The following is a 15399-nucleotide window of genomic DNA, read 5'->3' as shown; positions in this document are numbered from 1 at the left end:
AACGAAACATCGCCGAAGTCAATCGTCGATCATATAAATTGTGACGTTTTCAAATAGAGAAGGAATTTTGGTTAATCTTGATGTTATTTACTTGCATAACGTGTGGTTTTATGAAAATTTGTCACTTATTATTTTTTTTTTTTTGTAGTCATGATTATTAGAATTTTCTCAGTTTTCATTATGGAAAACTCTGTCACTATAGTACATGCTGGTGATCTCTGAATCCGATGGTAACCGTTTCAAAGTTTCCTCTAACGAAAGTCGCCTATGCTGCTACGAGAAAAGTAGTTAGTTAGAGCAGTGTAGCTGATGGCACATGCAATCTCGGTTTAAGACAGCGGTTGAAAACGTAACAGACTCCTAACAGCAAGAAACGATAACAATTTGGCGTTACTTGCGAGAAACAACCCCACTATAGCTGTTCCTCGAGAGAAACAACCCCACTATTGCTGTTCCGCGAGAGAACTCATACGAAGTCTTTGAATAGAGACGATAATGTCACACCTCCGTGTTTGTGTCACGGTTCGAAACCTGTTTTTAATGCGATTTCGAACACGCGACATTCGTAGGATAGGAAATATTCCGAGATGCATGAATATTCAGCAGTCCACCATATTTTCATAGAAATTCTAAAGCATCTGTTTGGCAATCCGACGCGGAAACATTTCCCACGCGTCTCTCAAAAGATTAAAATTCAATTTTAGTTTGCCACTGTTTATGCTAATATTTAACAAAGCTGCTTACGCTGTATTGTTAATAATAGTACGAATGGATATTGTGATCGGACAATACTGTAGAGTATTCGTCGATTCCCATAATGAGATAAGACTGTTGAGAGCGGGGCCGCGAAGGCCTGCAGAGAATTAAAAAAGCTCGCGCAAACCGTAAAATTGTGGAAAATCATCCGGTAGAAAGTTTTCGATGGGGTGAGTAATTTTGTGGTCCGCGGACTAACTCTTTAAATCGGTTTTGCAGTTGTAAATATCTCAAAACTTCATTAAAAACTTTAAACCCGTTTTTCTCCGAACCACGTTTCCAAACTGGTGTAACAGACATTTCAATTTCGCCATAGATTAATTTCGAACGAAACGTATTCGATTGAAATACATAGCAGTGGAAATATTTGAAAACAGTATCAAGCCATTTTTAATTCAATAAAATAGCCGAGGAAACAATGGAATGTCTATGTACCATCTCAAACATGAAACTAATGTGGACGACTTTTATTTTGCATAAAAATTGATACTTTAGTTATCAGTTTGTCGAGAAATTACTCCAATGATATTAGTGTTATTTAATTTATTAATGCTAAATTCACTTCTGTGATGTATAAGATTATCCAATCTATTAGCTGCTAATTGAATATTTTTGAAAATGTTATAATCTCAGCTCTGACACTAGAACAGCGGAACTTTTTGACAAAAATATAACTCAATGTGCTTAGGATGTTTTCTATTTCTTATCGGAACAGATAAAAGTTAAAGTCAATTGTCAGAACTTTAATAGCTAGATAATATTTGTATTTTGAATCAGATGGATACGTAGTGAACTATATTTTATTTTCTTATCTGTATTGTATTTTCGTGACTATGTTCAGTAAACAAATGAAACCAAGAAGGCGTACTCTTGTACATTATACAACAAAGTTTATATCCATATTGTCGCTATACTTCGACAAAAGAATCCATAAAAGTCACTTAATAGTGTAGCCACACAAGAGTTCTCTCTTAATCAGTTATCACTTGCAATTTCTTTGAGAAGCGTATGAAGTAACCTAATTATACGATACATTTTTGATTTTCTTCATATTTTTTTATCTAAACGCAAAGCTCTTATAAAATATATAATCTAACACAATATTGTTTAGACGATTATACAGATCGCAAAAATTGCCAACATTTTGTGTTAGGACTACTATGCTCGTGAAAATCATCTAACCGCTTAAATATTGATTCCATGCGAGGAATGCCGAAGGAAAGAATCGAAGAATAATTTTGGAAATGTGTTTGCGGATCGGAGCCGAATCTCCAGTTGATTCGTTTGCTTTTTCCGTTGGTTCAGGACAGGAGGGTGTAGCGAGCGGAAACAGAAATTCGAAAAGTAACGCCGGCGAACGTTTGCGAGTAAATATTTAGTCGAAAGTAGATGGGTCTAATTATTTCCTGGTAAGGATGCTCTCCGACGCGACCTCTCTCCCCGTTCTCTCTGGGCGGGCGCGCTGGTAAATCCTGGGGCATAACTCACCCCCGGAAATTCCTTCGAGGCGAAACAAGAAAAGGAGTTGGTTAAATGGCTTCAACGAGTATTTCTTGGCACTGGAGCGTAACCGTCGGCCAGCGCTGAACTCGGGTTGCTCGCAGTGGACGCTGTCGACAGGCCACCCCCGCTAGATACGCCTGGAATTTCACGGACCCGTATGCGGATTCCAGTCATGTCACTCACGATAGTAATGCAGATGAGTTGAACAGATGAGCGTCTGACGCGATTCCGCGGCGATCCGACGCGCATCCGACACGAAAATTCGCTTTGTCTTGTTACTACCAATTGAACCACATTTTCTTCCGCATGCTGTCAGCGAAATATCGAAAGAATCTCAAGTTATATAATAACTCTACAAGCTTCTTCTAACGAGTACAAACTTTCGGCGAAATATGATGCACAAAGTATTGATATAACTAATACTTTTAATCAATTAACACTTAGACGAGTTTGCTAAAAATCTGAAAAATTTCATAAACCTGCTATATTTTATTCAATTAAATAAAAATCTGAAAGCAAATTTATATAGCTTCAATTACTTTTTCGACATTCGTGCACCGTGGAAATCTTAGTGAAATTAAGAAATTATAATGTTGAATAATAGAAAAATTTCTCCATTCGGATTTAGAACGGAGAGATAGCCCCAGTTGGTTGACTAGGCGTTAATTGTTCTGACGGTATTATTATCGTAACACAAAATATATTACCTATTAGCTATTACCTATTACCTATTAGCTAGCTTCAATTAAATTTAATATTTTTGTCAAATTTAATTCTCTTTTAACTGTGCTACAGTTTATACAAATATTCTATTTAAGCGAAATAAACATATGCGGCATAATTATAGTTACTTGCGAACTTTTCAAAAATATTTTAACAACCAAGAATAGTTAATTTTACTGCTGAGAATACATTTTGAAAAACCTGGCTATAAAGATGAAGACTTCGTAATAAGTTTCACGGCGTTATTAAATAACGCGAATTGAGGGAATTATATTCTTTCTGTTGGTAATATCGCGGGATAAACTTCCATCAGCATATAAATATCTACGGTTCAATCACACGCGTGGAAAACAGACGCGAAGCCAATTTATTTCCTCTGAAAAATCGTCGACTGCCTTCACTCTGATTTCCACTTTATAAACTCGGTAACTTGAGGTTACAGTTTTCAACAGTGTATCAGACGTTTTGATAGAATTCTAGATTCCGTTTCAACTGCAGTATTCGCTTAAATGCTCCGATATTATTTTTCCGTGACCGTACAATCTGTAATGTTCTGTAGCTCCGGCGATGATATCAGTTGTTCATCGAATGCAGTGTAATAAAAAATATTGGCTGTATCGATTTCGGAATATTAAAGGGCTAACGATTGCACAGAGGTAATGAAAACTCTCGAAAATTCAACCAAACAGTCGAGTGCAAGGGTTCGATCGTTTCTCGATCAAAAGTGTAAATAATACCGAAGGCAAGCAGATTGAAAATCCTCTCTCTTCGATAGGGATATTTATAGGCATTGTTATCTAGCTCTGCCGCTGGATCCAGGCACATTTGTCTATTTCAACGAAATATTTTTCGTCGAAATGTTTCATTTTCCTGCCTCTCGGAATTTTGTCTATATAAAATGTTCGCCAGCACTTGTTCAAAAATTTCGTATTCCTGAATTTGTTGCTTTTCGAGGATATTGTTGTGTTTAGATGGCTTTATTCTCATAGTATACATTATTATTATTCGGTCTAAGCATTGCTATCGATTTCTGCTGCACAAGTTGAATTTTCCTCACCATAATTAACTTTCGCACAGAATGCTTTCTCTTAGACCATAGATTTTGTGTATTTTTACAAACAAATAGTGGAAATTAAGAACTCTAATCAAGGTATAGTAATACAAATTTTCACTTATTAAAACGATTGAAGAAAACTGCTTCGTAAAATGTGTACATTCCACACAGATCCGCAATCTACGTACTAATATTTAAAGCAACGAATACCCTGATAAACAAGACCTTTTCTTTTATTGCTAAAGCTATCTTCCACCAACCGAAGGTAAACTTCTAATTCGACGTACGAATGAATATTGATTCTGGCAATGGTACACATCTCGCTAAGTTACGAACAGGATACTTCGCCCAGGATAGGCTCGCTTAACTGTCATCAAGCCTGATTGTTTTAACGACATCCACACCAGGGCGTGACGCCCATATTGCGTAGTCAAATTTTCGACATGCTCGTGATCGTTTGGGGGCACGGAGCACTCGGAATTCCACATCGTCTTCAAGGTTATCGATCCCGTAGAACTGGGGGCAGACGGCGGCAGGCGAAAGAGGAGCACGGGGCGAGAGAAAGGACTAGACAGAGAGGACCGGTGCGTGAAACACACCGGGTTGGTCCGGGCCGCCTCCGCGACTCTCCTTTTCACCGGAGCGAAAAGGTTCTCGCGACCCTTCCCCGAGCGGCGCTCGCGGGTGCGAGTCCCTCCGGCCGAGTCAAGGTCACGCCGGTACCTTGTCTCGGAGCGCGGCATCGGCAGCGGCGGCAGCGGCGACAGCAGAGAATCGATGGAAATTCGAGATACCATTGAAAGAGCGGAGGACATAGAACGTCCTGTCGATCGACGGGTCCTGCTTCCTTCTCGTCACAGTTCGTCGAACCGAGCTTAAACGGGGCGGGATTTGGTGCTCCATGGAGATCAAGGTCAGCGTCGAGAGACCGCTACGAAAACATCCGCCGTGTGACCACGATGCGGCTGCGGGAGACGCGCGGGGTGGTTTGCGGAGAGGCAACCAGGGACGGTGAGGGGTCGGGGAGAGGGGAGAGGGGGGCGAAGGCAGCGGAGGCAAGCAATGAAAGAAGGCGGGACGTAATAAATCAGAGTTACGAGGGCCGATGATGACGGAGCATCGGAGGGTTGACGAGAAGAAGATCGAAGGGGTGCGGGGCACTGGATGGGGTCAGCTGTGTGGGCGGAGGAAGAAGATCAACGACGGAATTAACCGGTGTGCGCGCAGCTGAGCGGAGGTGGCGACCGTCAGAGCGCCGCGCTCGCCGGAGAACAGCAGAGGAAGGAGTAGCCGGAGGTGGAGGGTTGACCATTTCGGGAGTGTCGGAGGTGGCGGCGCACGGCTGATCGATGCAACAGCAGCGCCGCTACGTGGGGAGGGTAGGCGACGTCGCGCGTCGCTGTGGTTCCGCTGGAGGCAAACGCTGGGGGGCAGGCGCAACGCTCGCCGCCGCCGCGCCGCGCCAAGCCGAGCCGAGCCGAGCCGAGCCGCGCTGCGCCGGCCGCCGGCAAAGCTTTGCACCCCTTCTACTCCTCCGGCTTCGCCGCATCCCTCCGGTCCCTCTAGTTCCCTCCCTCGGGCCGCTACGCGCGTACTAACCGAGCGGCGCGCGTTCGCCCTCGCAGTTCCACCCGCTGGCACTCCTCCGGCCTCCCTGCCCTCCGCCCGCTCCGTCGCCGACTCTGTCTCTCGATCTCCTTCTCTGTTCTTCCACCTCCGCAAATTTTCAGAATAGGGGTTGCAGCGACGCGATGCGCGTCGTCGCTCGCTCTCTTTCTCTTCCGTCGGCCGGCCTCCGTCTCTCTCGCTCCTTCCCCTGTTCCTCGACGGTCGTCTGCTTCGCTCGCTCCCACGCGCTGTCACCCTCTCCTGCTCCCTCCCTCGCGGGCTCAGTTCTCGCCTGAAGACCGTGCGGTGTACAGGTGATCTGGCTTGTGCGTGTCCACCCTCTCTATGCTCGAGTTTGTTCGCCCGCTGGCCAGGATGACGTGCCGCGTTGCCACGAGGACGCGCACTCTCTCCTGCCGCGTAGTCAATCAGGTGCGCTACCCCTGGTTCCCTTTCACGCCCTGTACTCCGACGTGCATCCTTGCGGAGGACACGCGTGGCCTCGCAGTCCACCGCTTCTGGTCTCGTGCGACCGCGTTCCGACCGTCTCTATTCGGCGTTTCTCGACGTTCCTTTCGCGAGTTTTGCGACCGTCTCTTTTTTTGCGGAGCCCAGGACCCCGCGTTGCGCCGCGTTAGCGATTCATTGTATTTTGTTTATCCATCTCGGCCGGAAGATTCTGCGAAGGTCTTGTGAAGTGTCTTCGAGGCGGCTTTGGGGTATCTCCGTGCGATAGGAATCTGTCCCGATGCTCCTCGATTCTGGAGGAACACCGTGGCCGAGGCGCGACAATCCTGAAGACGTTTTCCAGGTCACGTGGATGGTGTTCGTGTAACTCGATGTTGAGTCTTGTGAGAGTATTTTGCCAGGTTTATCGATACGGTGCTCGCGTTGAACGGATCATTTCCTTTTCGCTTGGCCGAGGAGATCTCGCTACTCCGAGAAATGTAGGCTATCTCTCAAAGATGATTTCCACCGGAGAGCTTACCGAGGCGAATTCGCAGCGACCATTAATCGTGATTTTCCCTTCACGTGGTTGGGATATCTAAGTTTATTGCCTGTCATGTGACCCAGGATATCTACCACGGCCAGCAACGGTATATACCTAGTCGCCAAGGTAATCGATGTCTCTTTGCTATGCTACTCCCACAACGAGGCGCTTCTCTCGGCTAAATATAAATATCGCCGAATAAACGGACCGTTTGTTCGATCAGGGCTCGGTCGCGTCAGGAATTACACGCTTCCCGATCACGTGGTCGCTGGTTCGTCGCTCAGGATCCCTCCGGTGATCTACGACGTCTCCTCGTCTTGTCCGCGCGACCGCTGGATGTCGTCGACGCGCGGTATCGTGCCGTCCGCTGTTAGCCTCCTTTATTGTCGGAAGAGTTCCCGACGTCGGAAGAGAGGCCTACGATTAACGTAATTAATGGCCGAGCGAATTACACATTCGGCCGTCTCAAGACAGAATGATTTACCCGTCGCGTATAACGTAGCGCCGCGTGAGCACCGGCATTAGCCGGGCGAGGAGCGACGATTCTCACGGTGCTCGCCAAATAATAGGGGGCAGTAAATTAACCGGGGCTTGTGGGATCTGCGGCGGCATCCTCGGTCTAGGAGCGTTTCACTTTTTCAGCCGACGTGCTACGCCCGCCGACCCTCCACGTGCCCCTAAATTGGTTTAACCGCGATTACCTCGCTGTCCGTGTATTTTCCGCCGATTCTCACCGGATAACGTTTCTTCGATCGATCGGTCCGTCGCTTCTCCAGCTGGATAATGATTTCGCTGTTACGTTAATAGGCCTCGACACGCTCGCCAATCGCTATCCCGCTCTCTCTCTCTCTCTCTCTCTGTCCACCCCGCAATTTAGAGATCTAGAGAACGACTCGCAGCTTTTTTATCGAGTCCTGATACTTTGGCTGCAATTACCGCAAAAGCACCTACCAACGACATTTCGTAGCTGTTTGATTTGTCCATAGACTAAGACATCGATACTTGAACGCTGACCACGCTAAATTTTCTGCTCTGACAAGCTGAAAACAAGGTCGTTTGAAAGTCTTGACCGTACCGCATGCACGCATTCAAATATTCCGCAATTCTCCCTTCGCCTTTTTCACGGTATTTCCAACAGTCGCGCGAAAGCGAGCATTGTTCTGCTTCATTAATGCACGATGAATATAGAATGCGCGGAATCTCATGCATACTCATTGCGTAGCAGCGAACGCGTTAATTATTATCATGGACAACAGGCCGCGAGACATCGGTTCAATACCAACAGATTAAAAGCCCGTCATCGTCGATGCTCGATTCTGAATCGCCTCAATCGAGCGAACAACAGCTCCGATGTCGTTCCAGCGGACCGATTGCTCGCTGGAAGCCTTTTGCGAGCTAGAAAAAAATAAAGCGTCTTACACGATAATCGATGAATTACACGGCTCGCGTGTGCTCCGTGAACAGGAATGCGGCTATCCGCGTCAGACGTCAGAAGAATCGCGGCATTGTGCTCTATTTCTAAGGCTGACGGAAGCTCCATGGTTCGCTCGCAAGCTGGCTGGCATGGCCGGCTCTCTGCACAACAGAACGCGTGCATCGCTAACCGCCCGCGAAGCTGCTGATCTCTCCCATGCAGTGGTTTCTCGGATTCGCGATGCGACTACTTTGCTCGCTCGGGTCTCTGACATTCGATTCCGAAGCTTCTTCTAATCCAGCCGGCAATCTACGTTGCACGGTAATGACTCCAGACACGCACAGGGTGAACTGTCTCGGCCACTCGTTTCTCTGGTTTACTTAAACTCAACCCTACTGTTTCACTGATCGATTCTGCGAATCATCGGCGAATCGACAGCTGTCTCGATCCAAGTTTGGTCTAGATCGTAGCTCGGCTCGAAAATCTTCTCCCGATTTAGACTAAATCCCGTCGCTTCGGCCGCAGCTCTTTCACAGATTGATACTGCTACTCCTCCCGAGTTCTGAAGAGAATTGTTCACAGCGATTCGTACATTAATCTTCTTCTCAGCTAACCCAGACCTTGCCACCTTCCTTCTCCGTCACTGTCGAGCCATTTCTGGGTTTCATTCATAAATCTCCCCCGGCAGTGTTTCGCTAACCTTATTCGACCTTTCTACTCAGTGACCACATTGATCCCATTTTAGCGGTGAAATAATACCGCGGTTCGCGCCAACATCGTCGAATCCTTGACCCGGGAGGGAGCCCTCTTCCTTCCAATACTTCACGTCCTGCGGAACACTTCAGCCGGCTCACATCCGGAGCCATCCTCTCCCTCTCGAGGGAGGAAGAGTTAGCCGAAGGCAATTTCCTCGTCAGCTCGTCCGAATCGTTGACATTTGCGGTCGAATTGTCTCGGCTAGCCTTTTCAGCATCGGCGAACCGGTTGGCAACGGTACTAGTAGTGTCATCGACGTCAGCTACACGCTGCAATCTGCCGGAATCGGGGATTTCCATTAGGTCGCGAAGGTTGCTGGTCCGGGCATGGACCAGCGGATCCGTAGCTGGGCAGGAACGTGCCAAACTCGTCCGGTCGGGAATCTGTTATCCCGTTCGAGCAAGCCCGCATCGGGACACGTTAATCCGATGCTCGTTTCACGCGCCGGCGATCCGCTAGGCAAAGCCAACCGGGTCGACGCGACTTTTTTATGGGAACGCGAAACGCGCCGCTTCAGGGCCGAGCGATTCGTTTGAGCAGCTCGCGATCACATTCCCGTGTGTAATCGTGTATATATTCCCGCGCGGATTCGTCGCGCGACGAATCAGCTCTCCCCGCGCCGTGGAATTCGCGTGCATCGGAGAACCGTTTCGGCGAACCGTTTCTGCGCGAAAGAGTCCGCCAGCCATCCCAGAACCGCTCGCGTCGAAACGGGTTTATGGCATTCCGCGGAACGGAAGAGACACGACCGCCAATTGTCTCAGGAATTTCCGAGCAAGTGGCGAACCGACGCAGTGGACCCCACTGGACGATTATCGGCCGGCCTGTAACGTCTCGATTGCCATCACGCGGCACAGCTGCTCGATCAATGTCCTCCCTTCTCCACCGATACACTGTCCTCTCGATTAGCTCGTGAAACTACTCTGCTGGGGAATGATTCGAGTCTTCTCTCACGGATCACCTCGTAAAAACGACGGGCCCCGGAATCTACCTCTTCCGCTGAAAATTTATCGATAAACCGTGACGATCCCTTCGAATACAATTTCGTGCGAAATGTTACTCGAAACCGCTTCTGTGCAAGCCCCAGACGGATCGCTATTTAGATATACGCAGGCAAGATTAATGGTTTGTTGGAGATCTTTCGTAAACGTTCTGTACGGTTTGGTGAACTTTAAGAGAAACTTCTCTTACATTTTCACGTTGTTTGTTCATGCGATAGGCTGACGTTCAGGATATAATCCTTACCACTTGAAATTTGTTCGGGTAAATTTGTTAAAAAATTTAGACCATGATATTGCTGTGAAATTTTATAATATTTTATAATTATATTATATTTAATTTATAAATGATTTCGTGTCTCTATTTATGTGTTCAGCATACAAAAAGAATAATTAACAGAAATTCTGCTTTCACATTGATTTACTAATAGCGTCGCTGTATCAGCTTCATTCGAGTGATTAACATCGATAAATAGTGGTGATTCTATATAAAATGTATATATCGCGTAAAATCTCCTCGACACGTGAACAAAATGCGAAACGAAAGAATTCGTGTGTACGACACAATTCGCCTAACACGGTTTTGTCATCAGCTGTTGCTTTGGCCAAGCTTGTAATGTTCCAATTCGCTTATATTTCGCAAGAATCAAATCTAGCAGATGCTAGCAAGTGCTAGCAAACCGCACAGTAAATCCCAGTAGGAACGTATGTAGAAAAACGTTCTATCTAATCCAATAAAATGGAAACGTTTGAAGCAAGGCTTCGTTTCCGAGAAAAACGACTTCGAAAGTTCATGGAGTACGCGTGCACTTGCCGAGTCTCACCCCAATGGGATTCAATGTAGACTATGTTTTCTCCTGCTCGTAAACCTGTCCTAATGTCTATATATATATATATCAAACGACGAAAACGTAAATTGAATCGAAATGTTTGTTCATCTGCATCTTTTAAATATCGTTGGAAATTATGACCACGTTGCTGGATAACAAATCGCACTTTTCTTTTTAGATGTTAACGCTGCGTCTGGTTACGAGTGCGTTATGCTGTTGATTTCATTTTTCAACACTGCACTATGCTTTTCGTCTACTGTTGTAGTATCGCATAGGCAGACTCTTTGACACGAAATACGCGAGCATAGTTACGTAAATAAAGATCTAGCAGTGACAGATTCATAGATCGAACAACTTTCCAAGCGAAAAGAAAATAAGGAAAAGCTACAGTTACGGCGCATTCGAAAACATTCAAGGGTAGATGCAGTCTACAGTAAAATCCGCGGATTTGGGACACGATTAAGTGCACGCGCACCCAATGAACTTTCAAAGTGCCTCCTCTCGAAAACGAAGCATCGCATCAAAATGATTTCCTCTGTCGGGTTAAACGATAGTCCCCCGTTTTCTGCGAGAACACGCTACGGAGTTCAGTTCCGTAATATTCTTAATAATTATTCTATCGTTCGCGTAACTTAATTCGGTATTGAAATTTCCGTCGAATCTTACATTTCTGATTTATTATATCCTGCATAATGAACCGCCCCTTTCTGCTGTCAGCGACAAATTCCTAAATGAACGTTAATTATAAATGGAAGGTCTCGGTAGACACGGTACATAAACCATTGTTTCAAAATCACTCGTAAACCATTTTATAGCTGATTTTATTTATAGTCGTATTACGTTCGGGTTGTTTTGATGAAATGGTATCGGAGATATAGTGCTGTTTGTTTTAACGTCTTCGGGCACGGATATCCGACCATTTGGCTCATTTCGACCGCATTGGATCGAAGAGAAATGGCCCGTGCACCGTTTAGCGTAATAAAACTTCCTTCTTCTCCTTCACACGTTTTATCATAACACGGAAAAAAAAAACAAAGCAATATAATCGCGAAACTACCGAGACAGTTAACGTTGTTCTTGCGAAACCTAGACAGAAACCATCTGTCTTAGAGTCAGTTTGCGATCGCATTGGTGCAGGGTCGGATATAAAGTGTCCGCTGTTGTATCGTTCTTACGGCGAAGGGCGCGCGAATTTATCTGTCGATGTTATTGCGTTCGCCGCGGCTGTGCCGCGTCCGGATGAATTTCCCGTTGAATTCGGACCACGCGAATGAAGCTAAATGTAACTAATTAGTACGGTAACTGTTTCGACCACCCGTTTCCCAGCTCGAGCACTTCAGAGCTGTCCGCCAGTTGTTCCATCGCCAGACAATCGACAACATCAATCCATCACCGGGCGCGCTCCTCGTTTTTCCTCGGTATCCACATATTTACCTTATCATCGTTATTCAACCGGGCCGGTGAATGCGGCCGTCCGTTTTTGTGTGTTCAGTTTTATCCGAAGATGAAATTCAAATACGCTTTCTTTAAAGCATTGCTAGCACAGCGATGCCGCCGGATACGGCACACGTATTTACTCCCCCGCGGAACAATTTCATCCGGGACCCCGTGCTCTGCAGTCGCATTATCATTACTAATTCCCGGGCTCAGGTATGGATCGCAATTCGACGATGTAATCCCGTTGTTTGAATGGGCGCGATATCTTGCGGCGACGACGGCTGACAGAGAAATCTCTTCCGTTCCTGCGAGGGCCGCATTAAAGTTTCTTTCAGCGGTTGGGTTCAGTGAACATGCACGCTGTATCCATTAGTCGCCGAGAAACTCTTTTCCAAGGAGTTCCTTATTGTTCCTAAGAACCTTCTTTGTGTTAATCCAATTCGGTCTTGCCACTAATTCAGTTTGCCTCAACTTTTTTTTACTCGAAACTTTGTTTCAAGATTTACTACCTAGGGGGGAGTAATTGTTGCAATTGTAAGGTAATTGATGTCGGAATTATATATACTTGCAGAGGGGTTTCCACTGTTTTATTATCGATGCCGAAATGGAATTAAAGCGTTTCTCATTTTAAAATTGTTGAAATGGTATACAGGCTCGTATCGAATAAATTTCTTAGTCGATGAAGCTGAATGATTTCAGTTTTGTTATTCTTGTAAAGCAATGCAGGTCGCTGTTAATGCTTCGCAGGTTTATTTAAAGATAGTCCAGTGCTCTTTAAAGTTCATAATAAAATCATGACGAAGACTCCTCGTTGCAGCCTTTTGCTTATACTACAAATAAGAAATGTGGAAAATATTATAGGTTTTTAAAGATATTCTAACAAGGATAACATAGGAAAGTGGACATTAGAATAAATCCTTTTGTATTAAATATTTTTAATTAATTTTTATCACTAGTTTTTGTAGAAATTACTAGGCGCATAGAACATTAATATAAACAATATTTAAGAAACAAAAGCCTCACCAAACCTACGAGAAGTTTCATTAACAATTATTCAGGATTAATTATTACGTTAAACATTCTTATATCTAGCTGTTACATCGAACTTGTGTTAACGATTATTCGGAAATAATTATTACAATAAAAATTCTTTTATCTAGCTATTGTAATAAAAGTTTATTGACAATTATTGAAGATAAACACCAAACTTACCGAGCATTAAAAGCGATTGACGTGCGTTGTTCTATAAGAATAACGAGACTAAGTTTATGTAGACGTTTCATAAATTTTATAATAACTTCATTGAATCATCTTCCATAGATGTACGTTTGAAACAGAAAATTTATTCAATAATTTCCTATAGAAGAGTCGATAATCTGAAAATAAAAGACATGAAATCAGTCGAGGAAAGAACGTCGCGCTTAGCAGCGCTTCATTGTGATTCGAAGAGCGTAGACTCTCGCAGGGCAGCCCCGGAAGTTTCATTCAGCGAGTCCAAAGGGCAAAGACGCATCGCGAGTCTATTTCGGCGTCGAATTAATAGCCATCGGCGAAATTACTCCGGCATGATGCAAACGAGAGGCCATGCGATGGACTTCCGTGCACGGTGTCCGAGGCTCACGACAGTCCAGGTTGCCGGAGCTGTCGTGGTCGAGGGCGGCCAGTAAATTTTCAAACGGCTGGCAGCCGGCCAGACGTTTTTACTACGAGCCACGAAACGTTTCCTGGTCTCCCCCCAGTAACTAACACCGTCTCGGTATCGTGGCTGTGCTGCGCGAGTAGCTCCCCCCCCCCGGCACGTTCGCCGTGGTTTATGGAAACGGGCCGAACTCGGGCTCGCCGATCGGCGCTCGCTTATCCGAGGCTCGCGAAAACGTGTTTATGCGGAGGCCTGGGTCGTGCTCGGGAAAATTTGTAACCAAGCCCGGGGGAAGTAAATCAGAGGGCACGTCGCCCGGCAAAACTTTTTGCCGAGCGTTATCTTGGCACTCGCACGCTCCTCTCTAACTATTGTCCGTCCCGAGCTCTTCTGCCAGCAGCGCCTTAACGCCGATGCTACGACCCCTTGCGTCGCCTATTCGCGAAGAGGTATTCTCGAGTTCCACCGATCGGCGGATTTCCAGCGGCTCGCTTTCGGTATCGGGGTCAGGCAGCTTCCTCTGTCGGCCAGCTGAACAGAGAGGGTCGCGTACGGTCGCTCGAGGATCGCGAGGCCGCGCGTCGGTTTCGTTCACGGATGCTAGATCATGGTCGGATACCTTAGGTGTAGGCCAGCAGCGATGTAGTGCGGTGCGTCCTTCGGTGTCGGTGGGGCCGCGTGTCATGGGATCCCGAGGATCGGGTCGGGATGACGACGGGCACTGAGTGCGATCGGTAAACCGGGACCAGGACGCAACAGTGAGTAGTTCGGAAGTGCGCGACCTCTGCGAGCGACGACAGAACAGCCGGAAGAAACAACAGGGAACGGCTGGTGGTCCGCGAGGGCCACGGCCATGGGGGAGGCAGCATGTTCTCCGAGCTGTGCAGGGAGACTCTGCGGAAGGCAGCTGTGTGCTACAGTTCTGGTCGTGCAGGAAGTCCATCACCATCGCCACCAACGTCTCCGCCGCCATCTCCCGCCAAAGAAGCAAAGACTACTGCCAACATTGACTTGGCAAATGTCCGTGACGCCTGCCATGATACTAGAGACTCAGGGACCAGCGGTAGACGATCACCCCAGCAAACATCCACAGGGTCGTCGACGGAATACCGTGACTACACCGGAAGGAGATCTCCCACCGCCTCGGGCGACTCTAGGGAGTACGTTTACGATCGGTGCGAAACGATCCGTTTTGGCGTGCGATCACTTCCTGTTGCGTATCCTTGCGTTTCTATCCTCTCGTCTCTATACCGACAGCGACGTATCAACGTGCCATCTAAATTCACGCTTTGCTTTGATTTCAGCACTAAGCGTATCGTTTGAAATTATAAAATTTATTAAATTATGTAATTAAATTGATTTCAATGCCACATAATTTTAACAATAGTCAATGCCTGGATACAGAAATATATTCAACGATTTCTGATGGCAACTGCTTTGTAAGTTTGATAATCATGAAACAATAGGGTAGCGGTACGTTTAGTGTTAAGGTAAACAATATTCAAAGAATTCAAATTTTTCCGAAAATGTAATGATTATAAAAGGAGAACAACGAGGAGTTATTTACGGTTGATAAAACAGGCAATCCAAACTCGGACAGAAGTAAAAATATAAATGACGAACACGCTGTCAATTTCAATTAATGGCTTACTCGTTTTAGTATTTTTAGTACCTCTAGTATTTTTGAGGA

General features: G+C 46.0%; 1 protein-coding gene across 24 annotated transcripts in view; it reads left to right on the top strand.

Moving 5' to 3' along the window:
- The window catches only part of LOC144476469 (uncharacterized), a 434992-nt gene that overhangs the window by 312207 nt on the left and 107386 nt on the right, over nt 1–15399 (top strand). For 6 of the 24 annotated variants that reach the window (XM_078193457.1, XM_078193455.1, XM_078193460.1 and 3 more), the window contains exon 1: nt 14562–14869. The exons of the other annotated variants lie outside the window; for them this stretch is intronic. In XM_078193457.1, the coding sequence (XP_078049583.1) occupies nt 14577–14869 (293 nt within the window). In that variant the 5' untranslated portion in view covers nt 14562–14576. Of the gene's footprint in view, nt 1–14561; nt 14870–15399 lie in introns of those variants that run through there. 24 annotated transcript variants of the gene reach the window in all.

Source organism: Augochlora pura, chromosome 10 (genome assembly GCF_028453695.1).
Source record: "Augochlora pura isolate Apur16 chromosome 10, APUR_v2.2.1, whole genome shotgun sequence".
NCBI classification, from domain to species: Eukaryota; Metazoa; Arthropoda; class Insecta; order Hymenoptera; family Halictidae; genus Augochlora; species Augochlora pura.
The sequence above is the reverse complement of the archived record's forward strand: the minus strand, read 5'-3'. Positions and strand labels throughout refer to the sequence as shown.